General features: G+C 42.1%; 1 protein-coding gene across 1 annotated transcript in view; it reads left to right on the top strand.

Annotated features, from left to right (window-relative positions):
• The window catches only part of LOC102867398 (pleckstrin homology domain-containing family A member 2-like), a 71,556-nt gene that overhangs the window by 53,334 nt on the left and 629 nt on the right, over positions 1-17,593 (top strand). Inside the window, exons 9-10 of the mRNA XM_006900274.1 lie at positions 1,674-1,737; positions 17,315-17,392. Of these exons, the coding sequence (XP_006900336.1) occupies positions 1,674-1,737; positions 17,315-17,392 (142 nt within the window). The remainder of the gene's footprint in view (positions 1-1,673; positions 1,738-17,314; positions 17,393-17,593) is intronic.

Below are 17,593 nucleotides of genomic sequence, written 5' to 3'. Positions count from 1 at the left end.
TTAGTGAAGACTTGATGCAGACAGAGAAAATGATGTGAAAGGGGTGGAGATTTCCTGGTTTTCCTTTCATTTTCTTTGTAGTTGATTGTACGTATGGACATGAACAGTTTAAAAAGTTAAGCATTTTAGACAGAAAAGTCACCTCTATTCCCAAACTCAGAAGTAATCATAATAATTAGTAGAATGTGTTCCCAGTGACATACTTTGTATCAGATACCTTTAAAAGCTGATTTATTCCGTGCCTGGCCTGATGAGGTAGGCCTCTCTAGCTCCATATTACAATTGGAGTTACAAATGCTCAGAGTTTTACATACTCCACAAACTAGCTTTTCCTTAGGTAGAGTCAGAACCTAGCCCTGGTTTCTCTGATTCCCATCTTGCTGCTCTCTCCCATTGGACCGTTGGTTTCATGCTCCTTGTTTGCCTGGGTGCCTCTGTCTCTGGCCCAACCCCTGCCATTTCTCACCTAGTCCTCATTCATGGAGCCATTCCTACCTGTGACCAGTCTTTTCCTGGGATATTCAAACTGCAGGTGAATAACATATAATCTAACATCTGCGTGTATAGTCTTAGCATTGTTAAGCTCTTCTTTCATGGTAGGAAGTAGATCTTTTCATTCCTTATATACTTCCTTCATTGACTGGCTGCATATAGCAGGCGTTTGACACTGTAAATAATTTTGGTTGATGTGAGAATCAGCTGCTGCCTCCTTGCAGAAACCAGGATTCCCTTTCTAAAGTCCACACTCAGTTTGAAGTGCTCAGTGTGGTCTCCTGTCTCTGCCCCTTTCTCCTCTTTAGCTTCTTATCTCCTAAGCTCAGAACCAAGTGGTACCGAGTAGAAACTTAGTAAAATTGATGAGATCGTTTCTCAAGTGTAAGAAGATTTTAGAAATGGATGAGTTGGTGTTCTTAGTAGATGATAGTTAAAAGCATAGCCTTTGGGATCAGACTTGGGTCCAGATCCTGTCTCTGCTACAGATTAACTCTGGAAAGTCATTTGACCGGAGTCTGAGTTTTCTCATCATAAAATAGAGAAAGTCATATTTTGGATTATTGAGAATATTGAATGAAATAATATGCACATACACACACACACACACACACACACAAACCCCACTCAGAATAGTACTTCACACAAAGCACTTCCCTATACCTTAGCTATTAAAAAAAAGAAAGAAAGAAATTGAGAGATACTAGCAGGAGTTGGCATCTACTTCCTAAACAACATGCCTCTGGAAACTCTATAAACTTTGAGAAATGATAGTATCGAAAGGCTTCAGGTCTTTTGTTCATAGAGTCACTATGAGTCATGCTCAAATGACGGCAATCAACAACAACAACAGGTAGTACTTGTAGATACTGAGGAAAAGGTATATAATCTTTTTATAACTGGTCGTGAGGTTCATCAGGAAGGCAAAAATCTCCTTAGTCCTCTTAGGAAGTAAAGTTAGGAAAACACCTGAATGTTTTGGTTTTTGTTTGTTTGGGTTTCTTTTATTTGTTGGGGATAGGGGTGTGGTGGTCAGTGGCAAAAGGAGAAATGGCCCGAGAGCCCTCTCCACCTGCTTTTTTTATGATTGAGGGCACTAGTGTCTTAACTTAGGACAAATCACGTTGTCAATGTGTTTGCCAGTACATACTTGGTGACTTTCTTTCTCTTTCTCTGTCTAGTGATCTCTTAATGAGAGACAACCTGTTTGAAATAATAACAAACTCCAGGACGTTCTACGTACAGGTAAAAACACTCTCTCCAAGACTCTTAAGTTCCATTTCTATGAATAGAATGCTGTGAGGGTTTCGCCTTTCCTTTCTCTTTTATTTTTGTTTAAAGTTTCTAGGTGGTAAATTTAGCCCCCAGTAGTCAGTCTGGAGTTACTCTCAACAGGATGTTTGCCCAAAACTTCCCAACCATAAAATCATAAAAGGAGGTTGAGCCGCTGTGCTGAGGAATGTGTTTGTACCAGCTGCTCTCAGCTGCTGGGCTCCAACTAAGCATAGAAAAGGAGAACTGGTCAGTGATTTCACTTCTGCTTTGGAGGGTATTTATAAGCCCATTTATGTGTGTGGACATCACTGTGTGCGGAAGGACAAAAGCACAGAGGGCCCTGTGCAGGCACCAGGTGCAAAGCCCAGCTGCACAGAGAAAGCCATTGTTAGGACTCTGATGCTTCAGTTATCAGAAGCTTCTTCCCTCCACCCACAGCTTTGGAGTCCTCCCAGCTCCTTCTAAAATCTGAGGAGCTGGAAAGGCAGATTTCCAACTGAGGCCTAGATTTTCAGGCCAGAGTGTGAGCAATCCACAGAGCACACCCCAATTGAAGCCATTGTGGATGTCAGCCCTTGTGGCGAATTGGTTAACTCTCAGCTGCCAACCAAAAGGTTGGTTTGTACCCAGAAGCTCCCCTCTGCAGGGGAAAGATGTGGCTGTTGGTTTCTATAAGGATTACAGCCTAGGAAACTCTATGGGATAGTTCAACAGTGGGTTACTATGAGTCATAATGGGCTTGATAGTAACCAATTAGCATTAAAATGCATGTGTATTGGTTTAAATGTAAGGCTCCTCAAGCAAAGCTTTTCAGGGTTCTCCCACTCTCTTTCTTCTCTGTTCTAAGTATCTTTCCCCACTTAACTCCCTCCCTCCCACAGGGAGCTGGATGACTTGGATAGCGGCTCTGGTTGTCTGGACTACCCCAGTCTATCCTTTGCTTGAGCTCTGCAGACATTCTAAACAGCTTTAGTCATCTATGGGTTTTATTCATTCAGACAAAACATGCCATCCAGAAGAAACAGTGTGGGAGAGACTGGGAAGCAAGTTAGAGCTATGGAAAGAGTTGTTAGAGAATTGGCGTCGTGGTGGTTGTTACATGCCATCAAGTCGCCAGTGACTCATAGCGACCCTATGTACAACAGCTCTGAATCCTGCTCTATCTTGTGCCAACGTAATTGTCTCTGACTCATCTACCCCCATGACCCCAGTCACAAAGTCAATCCATCTCATCAAGGATCTTCCTCTCTTGTGCTGTCCCTCCACCCTCCCAAGCATGAAGTCCGTCTCCAAGGACTGGTCCCTCCTAGCAACATGCCCAAAGTATTTCAGATGGAGCTTCAGAATCCTTGCCTCCAAGAAGCACCCTGGTTTCACCATCTCCAGGACAAACCTGTTTGTTTCCCTAGCAGTCCATGGTATATTCAATACTCTTCTCTAGCACCACAGCTCAAAGGCATTAGTTCTCCTTCTGTCCTTCCTAGTCATTGTCCAACTCTCTGATACATAGCAAGTGATTGCAAAGACCATGGCCTGGATCAGACGCACCTTCGTCTCCAAATTGACATCGTTGCTCTTCAGTGCTCTGGAGATGTCCCTGACTGTACATTTATTTATTGTTAGAGTTGACATTTACAGGCACAGATTTAAATTGTAGGTGCAGCAAAAGAGTTTACAGTCTTGCCTTCAGCAGTTATTTGTAAGGACCCACAGAGTGCCAGGCATGGTGCCATGGGTTGAAGACACTGTGTTAAACATGAGCTTGAAGAGATGCAGTCAGGTAAACAGTCAATTAAAGCCGTGAGATGAGGGAAGAGGCTCCAGAAGGTGAAGCCCAGGGACAAAGCCCAGGAATTATTTTTATGGCAATGAAATTGTTCTGCATGGTGGAAACAGGACATTATGCATTTGTCAAAACTCATAGAAGTTTGTGGCACCAAGAGGAGAGTTTAATGTATACCAGTTTAAGAGGAAGGGGAGTCAGTGGGTGAGCTTAAACAATCAAATGAAACAATTTAAAAAAAAAAAGAACACCGTGATCATACTGCTATGGGGATGATTATAGGTTGCCCTGGAAATTTTCTGAAAGAAGACACATTCAAGCCTAGTCTACTGGAGAAGAGTGTCCCAGAAAAAAAGAACCTCCTGTACTTTTTAAGAAAATAAATTTGGACATAAAAAAATAAATAAATAAAAAAGCATAGAGCAAATGAGAGACTGGAAGGCTAAATATGGTGGATCCCTAGCCTTGTGGGCCTTGTTAGGTGCTTGTATCTTATCCTACCCATAAGGATCCTTAGTGCTTAAGCTAGGGGAGTGGCCTAACCAGATTTTCCCTTTAAAAATATCTCTTGAACAATGACTTGTTTTTTTTAATGTATGTATGTATGTATATATGTATGTATGTATGTATTTTTACTCTCAGAGTCTTTATTTCCTTGTTTATAAAATGAAAATCTGGGTCCTGGTCCTTCTAATGATATTGAAAGACCTTGCTTTTGTTGTATTGATTCCAACTCATGACATACTCATTTTAATCTTGAGTAGAACTACTCTATAGATCTTTCTTGGCTGTAAATTGTATATTTGTTATTTTGGCTGTAATTTTTATGGAAAGAGTTTACCAGGCTTTTCTTCTATGAAGCTCCTTGGTAGGTTTGAACTGCCAGCCTTCAAATTAGCAGACAGTGTTGCTTAATGTAGGATAAAGAAAAGATGAGGAAAGGCCCTCCGAGCAGTCCTTACTGTAGTTATAGGAGCTTGAGAGATCAGTTTGAAGATTGTTAGAATAATTCAGGTGAGGGATACAGAACGGCTGAGTTAGGGTGATGTGGGAAAGAAGAAAATTCAAGGGATATTTAAAAAGTAGACTTTCCAGAAATTGGGAGCTGGTTGGCTGTGGAGGTCAGAGGAGTGTGGAGAGACAAGGATAATCACCACATTTCAGGCATGAGCCTCAGCATGGCTGATGGCACCAGTCACTGTTACAGGAATGTGGGAGGAGGAACTGTTGAGAAGAATGTTAAGGTAAGTGTGGGTGGCTCTGAGTTTATAGGACTTGTGGCACATCCAAAGGGAGATGGGTATACAATGTCTGACACAATAGAAGTATTAAATAAATACTTGTCAAGTGAGTAACTATGTTGGTTAAGAGTTTAGCAGTAATTCGGGAAACAAGAAACCCAACCAAAAAATGTTCAAAAGACATTTTTTCACCTGCACATTTACCAGAAGCTTCTGGCCACTTCTGTTTCTTGTGTCATCTACTCCTCACATTTGGGACATAAAAGAACTACTCAAAGAGGCTAAAAAAGAGTAGAAGATAGATCAAAAAGCATTGGAGTGGAATATAAGAAATGTGTTTCAAAGACTACATAGATTTTGACTCTACAAATTACGGAACTGTGAGCCTGTTGCTTCCCTCTGCTAAGGTTCGTTCACAAAATCAAGGTGTTAGACTAAATCAATACTCATCAAGCTTTCTGATCTCAGTATTCCATTATATACTCAGATGTTGAGAACCTCAAAGAAATATTTAAAATAACATCTATTAATCCATTACAAAATGTTATGTGCCCTGAAGTCAGAACTGGTTCCTGGCTGACCCTCCAGCAGATTTTCGGAGGCTTTAAATCCAACTGAGGTAGCTTGTGTATCCCTCCTCTGTGGAGCAGCTGGTGGATCCAAGCTGCCTGCCTTGGAGGGCAGCACAACTCCTTACTCATTAGGTCAACAGAGGTCCCTCCATCTAAAAAGAGCATCTATAAACTATAATATATAAATACAATCTATATAGATATATAGTTTATACAACTTAACCTATAAAAAATGTGTGTTAATATGTTGTGGGAAAGCCTGTCAAATATCAAATCCTGAACAAGTTTGACTGACAGTTATTTGTTTCAAGTGAAAATCGTGTTTCATGGCAGAAGTGAGTGAGCGCAGTGGTCTCAAGGGACCAGCAGTTTGACTCAACATTCCTGAGGTAATATTCTGGATCTGCTTCCCAAGACTGTGCCTGGTAAAGCTGTCAGATCACTATACAGGCTTGTTTTCTAGCAATAGTAGACCAGTGGTTATATAGGGCAGATTTAGGGGACGGGGGAGGAAACCTTTTGGAGAGAGAACCAACACTTGGGCAACAGAATGGGACTACATTCTTACAACTTAGATATTGATGATTTACTTTCTATATAACGTGTATCTGATTTGGACTTTGTGACTTCTCACACTGTAGAAATCATTTCTGCTAGTGAAAAGCTACCATCAACCAGAAGAAGGGCCTGGTGGTTTAGGTGTGCAAGTCAGCCTTTATAACCCCTTGGTGCATCCTTTTACTCAGAAACGCATGCATTTGCCATGAATTGGAATCAACTTGATTGTAGCTTGTCCTGAGCACAGTTGTAAGCAGTTTACAGGCAACGTATTATTAACTTCTCAGCAGTCCACATGATCATCTTCAAAACCAAGTCTCTGAAGGTTACATTTTTTTGTCTAGGTTGGATGCCTGGTAAGTTATGGAATTGCCTAGGAGTTTCCAGGTGCTTGAGCAAGACCCTACTCACTTGTGTCATTTAAGAGCAGCCTGGTTCACAAAATACATAGGGGTGGGATGAAGAGAGATTGGTGAGTTCCTGCGTAAGGACTGAGTCTGTGTTTAGGGTGATAAAGTTTTTGAAATAGTGGAGAAGGTTGTATAGCTTGGTGAATGTGATTAATGTCACTGAGAGAGAGGAAATTTTGCCACACTTTAGAAAAAAAAGGAGGAGGGGGAAGAGTAGCCTGGTCTAGAACTGAAGATGTAGAGTGTGACAGCAGTGAGCCGGAGAATTTCAGCTTTGTATCAGGAAAGACTAGCCTGGGGCAACGGGGTACTTTAGCAGGTGGATTATGATGACAGAGATTCAGGATCTGGTAATAATCAGAAATCTAACAGATGGAAAGACAGGTGGTATCAGCAAGCTTGTCCACAGATAAATGGTTCTCAACTCTGGGCAGGAGTTCAAAATGAGATTCAGGCCTTGGGATATGAAATATTGACCAGCAAGGCAAAGCAAAGCTGACCATTTTCCTATCTGAAAGGATCAGGAGTGCTCGACAGCTTATTAAAAGGAGGATCAGTTACTTGAAATGATAAATGTAGTACTGACTGGTCTTAGTAACTTGACCAAATAACATGCCCTTGGTAATTGGGCAAACAGTTGTCAAATGAGGGTGTTGTTTTAACCAAAATAAACAAAACCTTATTGTCACTGAGTCCATTCTGACTCACATGACCCTCCAATCTTGTTTCCTAGGTTTTATATCTTAATGAGAGGAAACTGCCCGCATTTTTCTTGAGAAGTCATTGGTGGATTTTAACTACCAAAAATGGAACCTTTGGCTAGTAATGCTGTATGCTGTGGACTGCCCTACTAGGGCTCCATTTGGAGTTGTGAAAAGACAACTCAAAAGTGACTTGTAAACAACCTAAATTAAAAAAAAAAAGAGGAAAAGAAAAGACAACTCAAAAGTGACTTGTAAACAACCTAAATTAAAAAAAAAAAGAGGGAAAAGGAAAAAAAAAGTGACTTGTAGAGTTTTGGACTAGAACTCTGAATACCTGCTCTTTAATTTAGACTAGAAGGTGACATTTCTGGAACTATGCTGTGCACATCTCACATGGTCACACATAACATATAGACAGTATTGGTTCTGGGGCAGAAGGCCAGGTTATAACTGCTGGTAAAGGAAGCTTGCAGAGGTTGGAAGTAGAATGAAGATACCAGGCAATCAAGCCCACTGTTGTTGAGTCTATTCATGGCAACCTTCCATCAGGTTTCTGAAGCTGTAGATGCTGATACTGGAGAATGCCTTATGTTTCTCCTGTGGAGTGGCTGCTGGATTTATACCACCACCTTTCAGTTGAAATCCTAATATGAAATGCACTGTGCCACCAGAGTTCCTTAGAATGAAGGAGCTCAACATTTTTGCATGGAGTAGTGGCAATAATGAGAGGGAAATATTTTAAGCCTTTTGTCAATGGCCTATAGAATTCATTGCTTCGAACCATGCAGCCTGATGAATAGCGCAGAATCATTGTAGAGGCTCAGTAAGAGCTCATTGGCCTGCAGGAGAACTTCATGTTGTCTCCAAAGACAGAACCCCTCCCTTTTCATTAGAACCAAGCTCTAAAACAAATGCACATACATGGATGCCAGGAAAAGATGAAGGTCTGAGCTCGGTACTTGGCTGTTTGTTCTGCTGAGCTTCAGGCACTTGATTGATTGATTCTGAGTAAGTCACCATGGTATGGTTGGACTTATGCTGGTTTTTCCCCCTCTGGTCCATATGTTGTTTTAAGATACTTTTGAGATTTTGATGAAAATTATATGGTTTTCATAAAAGATACACACATACACATAAAACATTTAACATTTCTCTCTTTACTTCTTAGAGTTGCACTGATTTTCTTTTGTTGTTGCCAGTCTTGTCCTTAAAACTACTGATGGAGATTGTGATTGAGGTCTTTAACTGCCAGGTGCAGTTAAACTCTTACAGGTTAGAGTGTGTACAGATTCCATCTCTTTCCATGTGGAATCAAGTATAATACCAGGTTTTCTACTTGGATAATTTTTAAAAATATTTTTTACTAGAGGTTAGTTTTTATTTTCATGACTAGTTTATTGCCTAGGTGATTTGATAGGGGGTTTTGAAAAAAAGCTCCTATAAGGGAATTAAAAAATTAGGGAAGAAATAGAACTAGTAAAAAGTTTCCATTTCTATTAATCATTAAATGTTTAATAAAGTTATTTTATCCTATTTTCTGTTTTTATGTGCCATCAAGTTGCCTGCAACCCAGAATGACCCTATGTACAAGAGCCCTAAACCCCGCTCCATATCTTATTGCCTATGACAACACCTACCCTCATTACCCCAGTCACTGAATCAGTCCATCTCATCGAGGGTTTTCCTCTAGAGTGCTGGCCCTCCACCCTCCCAAGAATGACATCCCTCTCCAAGGACTGGTCCCACCTTGCAACATTTCCAGAGTATGTCAGATGAAGCTTCAAAATCCTTATCTCCCAGGAGCAGCCTGGTGTCACCTTCTCTAGGATGAATCTGCTTGTTCTCCTAGCAGTCCATGGTATATTCAACTCTTCTCTAGTACCACAACTCAAAGGCATTGATTCTATCATCACTAGTCATTGTCCAGCTTTCTGATACATAACAAGTAATTGCAAAAATAATGGCCTGGATCAGGTGCACCCTAGTCTCCAGACTAAACATCGTTGCTCTTCAGTACTTTGGAGAGGTCTCTGACAGCAGATTTTCCCAGTGCAACTTGTCTCTTGATTTCCTGACTGCTGGTACTAAGAGTGTTGATTGTGGAGCCAAGCAAACGAAAGCTGTTAATATTCTCAATCTCTTTACCATCTATCATGATGCTGCCAAACGGCCCAGCAATAAGGATTTTTTTAAAAATTAATATCTAGTTATAGCAAAAGTGCATATAAAACCCTACTGCTGGTAAATTCCTCTGGTCTTATGTATCAAGAGCCTTAAAAAAATACACACTCTGTCTTTCTACTGCTTTCTAGCATTCTCCTACTGAATCATTGTTTCCATTAGGAGGGAATGTCCTAATAATGCTTTTGTACAAATAATCAATTTAAAATTTTCCCTCTTATTCAAATTAAGACAGACTTTGTTTCTTCCCTGAACATGGTTTGATCCTGATCGGTTGATCAATTGAGTAGAAATCATCTTCAGTTAGAGAATGAAGAAATTGAAAAAAAGTTTCTCAAGGAGTGAGAAGGGCATGGTGGAATTTAGCTTAACTCATGTTCCTCAAATCATAGCATAACCACAGTTAATGCTTTCGGAGCCCATACTCTGTCCCAGACACTGTTCTGCTTCACCAATTTGAGTTCATTTTCCCAACAGTTCTTCTTGTGGAACAGGTTAGCCCTCTTCTTGGTAGTCTTCTGGAAGGACCCTGGATATCTGGCTCAGGTTATCTTTTTGGACTTAGGTGAATTTTTTTTTTTCGGGGGGGGGGAAATTTACCTTTTACTTGAGAAAAACAACAGATTGCCAAATAACTGGGAAAAGCCAAGGGGAGAGCGGTTGCAGGGAGATGTGTAGGTGTAGAGTAGGAGAGCTAGCTAGCTATTCACCCCCAGCACTTGCTTTCTGACATTGCGTTGGAGAACATACAACTGTTGGCCTTGCAAGTGTCTCCTGCACATCTAACTGTGGAGAAGGGGACAAGAAAGAGGTGGAGCTATGCCTTAGTCAGCAAGTGTTGCTTCAGCGGATACCATGTGTACACTGCTTTAGCAAACACATTTATTCTATAAAGAGTTTATCAGTCTAGAAGGGAGCTGTGGTGGCTTAGTGGCAAGAAGCTGTGCTACAATCAGGAAAGGAGCTCTGTTCAAATCCACCAGATGCTCTGCTGGAGAAGGAAGGGCAATCTCCTCTAGTGCCAGTCAGATCAGACTCAACGGTACACAACGAGATAGGAAAAAAACAAAAGTGTTTATGAGTCTAAAAGTCCAATTTCAGGGTGCTGACTCTAGGAGAAGACATTCTCTGTTTCAGATTTCACAGTTTTCTTTGCACAGGAACCTGGGTTCAAAGAATGCACTCAGCTTCCAGATAACTCTGTGATTTCGGAGATTTCCCCTCTTTGTTCACTTGGTCGCCTTAATCCTCCTATGAGTGCTTGGTTTATTAGGATGTGGGAGCTATCACAAAACTTCCACACTGACATCATTACATACACAGACTTTTAGACAACATGATTCAATCCATGACGTGGTGCATGTTTGGCGTTATTTTTTTTTAATTGGTTTATGTTTTATCTTGATATAATGCGCAGAGGAGTAGTCATTTCTGAGATATGGAAAGTGAGATGCAGAAACTGAGAGCTTTGCTGATTGAACCCCCTGTGTCTGCATAAACATATGCACATACCTGTAAAGGCACACTTGCAAGTTTGAATGAGATTACTAGATGTGGGTGCAGTTAACAGAGGAAATCTTTGGAGGTCAAGGGTTCAGTTCTGGTCTCATATCCTGTTTGGCATCTGATACAGTAAGTGACACTGAGTGGGACCCTCAGGGAAGATTTGCTTTCCTCCATTGAATCTTTACAGAAGCTGACTGCCAGGTTTTTCCTCCTTGGGGAATGGCTGGTGAATTGAAACTGCTGACATTCTGTAAGCAGCCAAGTGCTTTAACCATTGTACTACTTGGGGGAATCCCAGAACACTTGCTTGTGTTAATGAGAAACCTGTACTTGGACCAAGAGGCAGTCGTCAGAACAGAGCAAGGAAATACTGCATGGTTCAAAATTGGGAAGGGCATATGCCAGGGATGTGTCCTGTCTCCATACCTTTTCAGCCTGTATGCAGAACAGATTATCTGGGAGGCTGGGCTCTATGAGGAGAAATGTGGGGTCAAGATTGGTGGAAGATCTATCAACAATCTGCATTATGCAGATGACACAACCCTGCTTGCTGAAACTGAGGAGGACCTGAAGCGCTTGCTGCAGAGGGTCAAGGACTGCAGCCTCCAATATAGATTGAGGCTCAATATCAAGAAGACAAAGATTCTCACCACTGGGCCAATTGGCAGCATCAGGATGGATGGTGAAGAGATTGAGATTGATCACAGCTTTAGTTTGCTTGGCTCCACAATCAACACTTTTGGCACCAGTAGCCAGGAAATTAAAAGGCTTATTGCCTGGGAAAGTCTGCTGTTAGGGACCTCTCCAAAGTACTGAAGAGCAGTGGTATCTCTCTGGAGACTAAGGTGTGTCTCATACAGGCCATGGTCTTTGCAATCACTTGTTATGCATCAGAAAGTTGGACAATGACCAAGGAAGATAGATGGAGAATTGATGCCTTTGAGCTGTGGTGCTGGAGAAGAGTGTTGAGGGTACCATGGACTGCTAGGAAAACAAACAGATTCATCGTGGAAAGGGTTAAACCAGGTGACTCCTTGGAGGCAAGGATTCTGAGGCTCTGTCTAACATACTTTGGACATGTAAGGAGGGACTGGTCCTTGGAGAGGGACATCATGCTTGGGAGGGTAGAGGGACAGCGCAGGAGAGGAAGGCCCTGTATGAGGTGGATTGATTCAGTGACTGGGGTAAGCGGGATGGGAGTGTCAGATACAGTGCAAACGGCACAGGACATAGCAGAGTTTAGAGCTGTTGTACATAGGGTCGTTATGAGTCAGTCACAAGCGACTCGACAGGACATAACAACAACAACCACTTGGGTTTGTACTTGAAGTCAAGTCCAATGACCAATCTCCTGTGCTATTTTACTGGCCCTGAAAACCTATTGGAGGGACATCTATGAGTAGGTTCCCACCCATACCGCGCACAATAACAACATAAAGTTGAAAATAGCTGAGAACGCAAGAGGGCTGCCCCTGTGGTGTAATGTTTAAGCCTTTTGATTTTCCTTCCTTCCTTCTCAGAGCTGCTGCTGCCCCCTTCTGGGGCTGGTAGGCTGTTGCTGATCCTTTTTAACTCCTCAGACTGCCTTTCACATTGCTAAACTTGAATCTTCAAACACAGGGATTATTAAGGGTTGGTGGAGATACAAGATACACCTGAGGTCTTGCTTTGAATTGAGTGCTTTGTGTTATGAGCGAAGTCCTATTTCAGAGGTTAATACATAACCAGAAGGATTTGAGAAGAATGGCTTTAATGGGCTGAGGTTGAAAATGGGATTACAGGCAGTTCTCTGAGTTATAAATGTCCAATTTATGATGTACATATAATCCATAGTACCATCTCTGTAAAGCCTATTATGTTAAAAAATTTGAGGTTTCTTCCAAGCACCTGTAAAGATCACATAAATTCAAATTGAGAAGCTAATCAGCTTCCAATAGAAGAAAAGCTGTCTGTTGGGAGACACTGGCCAGAAGAAGTTCCCGAGTTATTACAGGAGCATTAGTCTAATGCTTCTAGGCACCCAAGAAGGCCATTTAGGGCACTTATATTGACAAGAGCTTCCCTTTCCTTGGTAATATCTCCATCTGAGCATGCTGTCTGTCTAACATGGTGGTCCAGATGAAGATGCAGAGGACCATTGTCATTCGCCAATAGTACTTCCACTATAGTTGCTTTGAGAAGCACTGCAAAAAATGCATCACAGCCTCTGTCCACTTGCTTCAGGGAAAGCTTTGTTAGTGGTATTGTCACAGAAGGCTAGTGCTAGCCTTGAGCAAGACCATGTTCTTACCGTACTCAGGATCTCCAAAAACCCTTTCCAGACACTCTCAGCCCAGACACTTATTTCCAGCCCCCTCCCAAGGAAACTCAACTTTTTTACCTATAACCACCCCCAAAAAATTTTGAGATTCCTAGTGGTTTGTAATAACAAACAAGTACTATTTTGTGATGCACATCAAAATGTTATTATAATTACTACATTATTATGTTAAAGAAGTTTGAGTTTAATAGAAACTGTGTCTTTAATGGTTTTTATGCATCGAAATGTACCCTACACCCTGTAAAGTTACAGTTGACTAAGCGACCTTAGATAGGAGCCATACCTTATTTACATCCAAGTTCAATGTAAGGGCAGATTTAGGAATGGAACTCATTCATAATCTGTAATCTGAGGGCTTCTAGTGTTCTATTGAGATAATTATAGTTGCAAGATGAGTGCACTGAAAATCACAACTCAAATGGAGACCAGCTGGGCTGCTAAAACTTTGGCTTTTTTTTTAAATTATTTTTTGTGCATGTAGCGTCAAATCAGATCTGACTGGTACAGGAGGAAATTGTCCGTCCTTCTCCGGCAAAGCATTTGGTGGATTTGAACCATGTACCTCTGGGATTGCAGTACAGCTGCTTGCCACTAGGCCACCAGAGCTCCCCCAAACTTTGGCTTTTTAAGCTGCATTTCTCTTTTCTGTAAAACTAGAATGATAGACCAGGACATCATCCAAAAGGAATGATGGATTCCAACATGCATTGGCACCTAAGCATCAACCCCTTCCACCTCCATCCTCTTTCTTCCTTCAGAACAGCCCCACTTTAAGCTGTTTTAAGGCAATTGGATGTTGTCTTAGTTTCCTGGTTGCTGCTATAACAAAAGTACTATAAGTCAGTGAATTTAAAGGAAAAATATATATTTTTCACTGTTCAGTAGATTGAAAGCTCAAATTTAGCCTGTGGCTCTAATTGAAGTGTCTTTTGTCTGGTTTAGCTTTTGTGGTTATTGTATACCATCACCCAGAGCTGACCCTCCAGTGGTTTTTCAGATTTGGAAAAGGTCGTGGTACTAGGGATATTATAGATAATGTTAGATGGATCTTGGCAGAAAGCAGAGAATATCAGAGGCATGTCTATCTATGCTTCATTGACGTCAAGGGCTTTTGACTGTGCGGATAACAACAAGCTGTGGCTGACGTTGAGAAGAATGGGAATCCCAGAACATTTGATTGTGCTCATGCGAAACCTATACTTGGACCAAGAGGCAGTCGTCAGAACAGAGCAAGGAGACTCTGTTGTTATGTGCCGTCGAGTTGCTTGCAGCTCATAGCAACCCTATGTACAACAGCCTTAAACTCTCCTCTGTCCTGTGCCAATTTCACTGTCTCCGACACCTACCCCCCTTATCGCAGTCACTGAATCAATCCACCTCATAAAGGGCCTTCCCCTCCTGCGCTGTCCCTCCACCCTCCCAAGCATGATGTCCCTCTCCAAGGACCGGTCCCTCCTTACAACATGTCCAAAGTATGTTAGACAGAGAATCAGAATCCTTGCCTCCAAGGAGCCGCCCGGTTTAACCCTTTCCAGGATGAATCTGTGTGTTTTCGTAGCAGTCCATGGTACTCTCAGTACTCTTCTCCAGCATCACAGCTCAAAGGCATCTCTGATGCAAAGCAAGTGATTGCAAAGACCATGGCCTGTATCAGATGCATCTTAGTCTCCAGAGAGACACCACTGCTCTTCAGTACTTTGGAGAGGTCCCTAACAGCAGACTTTCCCAGGCAATAAGCCTTTTAATTTCCTGGCTACTGGTGCCAAAAGTGTTGATTGTGGAGCCAAGCAAACTAAAGCTGTGATCAATCTCAATCTCTTCACTATCCATCCTGATGCTGCCAGTTGGCCCAGTGGTGAGAATCTTTGTCTTCTTGATATTGAGCCTCAATCTATATTGGAGGCTGCAGTCCTTGACCCTCTGCAGCAAGCGCTTCAGGTCCTCCTCAGTTTCAGCAAGCAGGGTTGTGTCATCTGCATAACGCAGATTGTTGATAGATCTTCCACCAATCTTGACCCCACATTTCTCCTCATAGAGCCCAGCCTCCCAGATAATCTGTTCTGCATACAGGCTGAAAAGGTATGGAGACAGGACACATCCCTGGCGTATGCCCTTCCCAATTTTGAAGGAGACACTACATGGTTCAAAATCAAGAAGCGGGTTCGACCGTCAGGGATATATTTTGTCTCTATACCTTTTCAATCTGTATGCAGAACAGATCATCTGAGACGCTGGGCTGTACAAGGAAGAATGTGACATCAGGATTGGTGGAAGAATCATCAACAACCTGTGTTATGCAGATGACACAACCCTGCTTGCTGAAAGTGAGGAGGACCTGAAGCACTTGCTGCAGAAGGTCAAGGACTGCAGCCTTCAATACGGAGTGAAGTTCAGAATCAGAAAAGGATTCTCACCACTGGGCCAATTTGGCAGCATCAGTATGGATGGTGAAGAGTTTGAGATTGTTAGCAGTTTTAGTTTACTTGGCTCCACAGTCAGCACTCTTGGTACCAGCAGCCAGGAAATCAAGAGACTTATTGCATTGGGAAAGTCAGTTGTGAGTGACCTCTTAAGAGTACTAAAGAGCAACAGCATCAGGCTGGAGACTAAGGTGTGCCTGATCCAGGCTTATAGTCTTCGCAGTTACATGCTATGCATTGGAGAGTTGGACAGTGACTAGAGATGATAGAGAATTGGTATGCACACCCGTGATTATAGCGGCTTTGTTCACAATAGCATGGGGTTGGAAACAACCTAAGTTCCCATCCACAGACTAATGGATAGAGAAGCTGTGGTATATTCACACAATGGAATATTACGCTGCCTTGAAAAATAAGGAATTTATGCAATATTATTCAATTTGGGTGACCCTGGAGGACATTATGCTGAGTGAACTATCTCAGTCACAAAAGGACAAATACTGCATGGTGCCACTGTGGTAAAACAAGACTGACATCAGGGTTGGGACGAGACTGAGAAAGATGGGTTCAGTAATGTATACTTCATTGAAACAGATGAGGGAAAAACCTGTTTAAAAGGGATATGTGATTATGTATTTTTGTCATGACAGGAATCCAGAGCGAAGGCTGCATAGTGTAGTGGACCTGGGGGAGGGTTTTTAAAACAGTGAAAGAATTTTTCTTTTACTTTTCCAAGAGGGTAGTGTACTAGGAGGGAGGGTTGGGAAGAGAGAAAAGTGCAACAAGGAATGAATGGAAACCCAAAGTCTCTGTAAATTTTCATTGAAATTAATAATAAAATTTTTAAAAATGGTATAAAAAAAATAAAAACAAACACACCCCCACCAAAAAAGAGAGAGAGAATTGATGCCTTTGCGCTGTGGTGCTGAAGAAGAGTGTTGAATGTATCAGGGACTGCTAGGAGAACAAATAGATTTGTCCTGGAGAGGGTGAAGCTGGAATGCTCCTTGAAGTCAAGGATTCTGAAGCCTCATCTGACATACTTTGGGCATGTTGCAAGGAGGGACTGGTCCTTGGAGAGGTACATCATGTTTGGGAGAGAGGTCCTCCTCTTTCCATCTCTGCACCATCCCTATGGTGCAGGAGAGGAAGACCCTTGATGAGATGGATCAGTTCTGTGATTGGGGTGGTGGGAATGAGTGTGTCAGAGACGGCGAGGTTGGCACAGGATAGAGTGGCTCTTAGGGTTCTTGTCCATAGATAGGGTCACTATGAGTCGCAAGCGACTCGATGGCACCTAACAACAACATCAAGTATACAAGGAGATTGACGAACTTTCTCCTACAGAACAACTGGTGGGTTTGAACCACATACACCATTTGTGTGGCAGCACAATTCCTTACCACTAAGCCACCAGAGCCCCTTGCTTCAGTTTTTAATAGCTGGCAGTCCTTTGGGGCTTTTAGATTCACCAACCTCTGTTGGTATCATCCTCTGGCTCATCTGCTTCATTGCCTCTGTCTGTGGTGCTGCTCATAATTCAGAAAAGATTAGGGCACTGTACACTGATAGAGGCTCATTTTTAATGGCAGAGAAAGTTTCATTCCCAAACAAAACTACATTCATGCTCTAGGAGTTAGTATTCCAGCATCTATTTTTCGTAACAGGTATTAAATAAGATTTTGCAGGGAAAAAATTTCCTCATGAGTTTGAAAGCCACTGGGCTAGATAATCTTTGTGGTCTTTTCCAAACTGTAATGGTGTGATTTTATGATCTTTAAAGTTGAGTCAGAGTTGAAAGCTGAAATCATGCTGCCAAAAATGTTTCTATAATGCTATGGATGTTTTGCAGGCTGACAGCCCTGAAGACATGCACAGCTGGATTAAGGAGATCGGGGCAGCTGTCCAGGCCCTCAAGTGCCACCCTAGAGTAAGTCACTTCCTTTCTGTTGCACAATTAATGTCAACTTAGACATGAATTCTCTTTGAGTGGGCATGTTTTTATTTGGTGATACAGGCAAGTAGCCCAGTCCCTGGATGCGGCTGAAGCCCCAGGCTGTCTCGTTTTGTTTTTCTCTTACTACTGGTTTGGGCACAAGTTTTTATTTTCTGTTTTTCAGTTGTTGGAGGA

This window comes from Elephantulus edwardii, unplaced genomic scaffold (assembly GCF_000299155.1).
Source record: "Elephantulus edwardii isolate Elephantulus edwardi_28Jun2011 unplaced genomic scaffold, EleEdw1.0 scaffold00279, whole genome shotgun sequence".
Taxonomy (NCBI): Eukaryota; Metazoa; Chordata; class Mammalia; order Macroscelidea; family Macroscelididae; genus Elephantulus; species Elephantulus edwardii.
The sequence above is the reverse complement of the archived record's forward strand: the minus strand, read 5'-3'. Positions and strand labels throughout refer to the sequence as shown.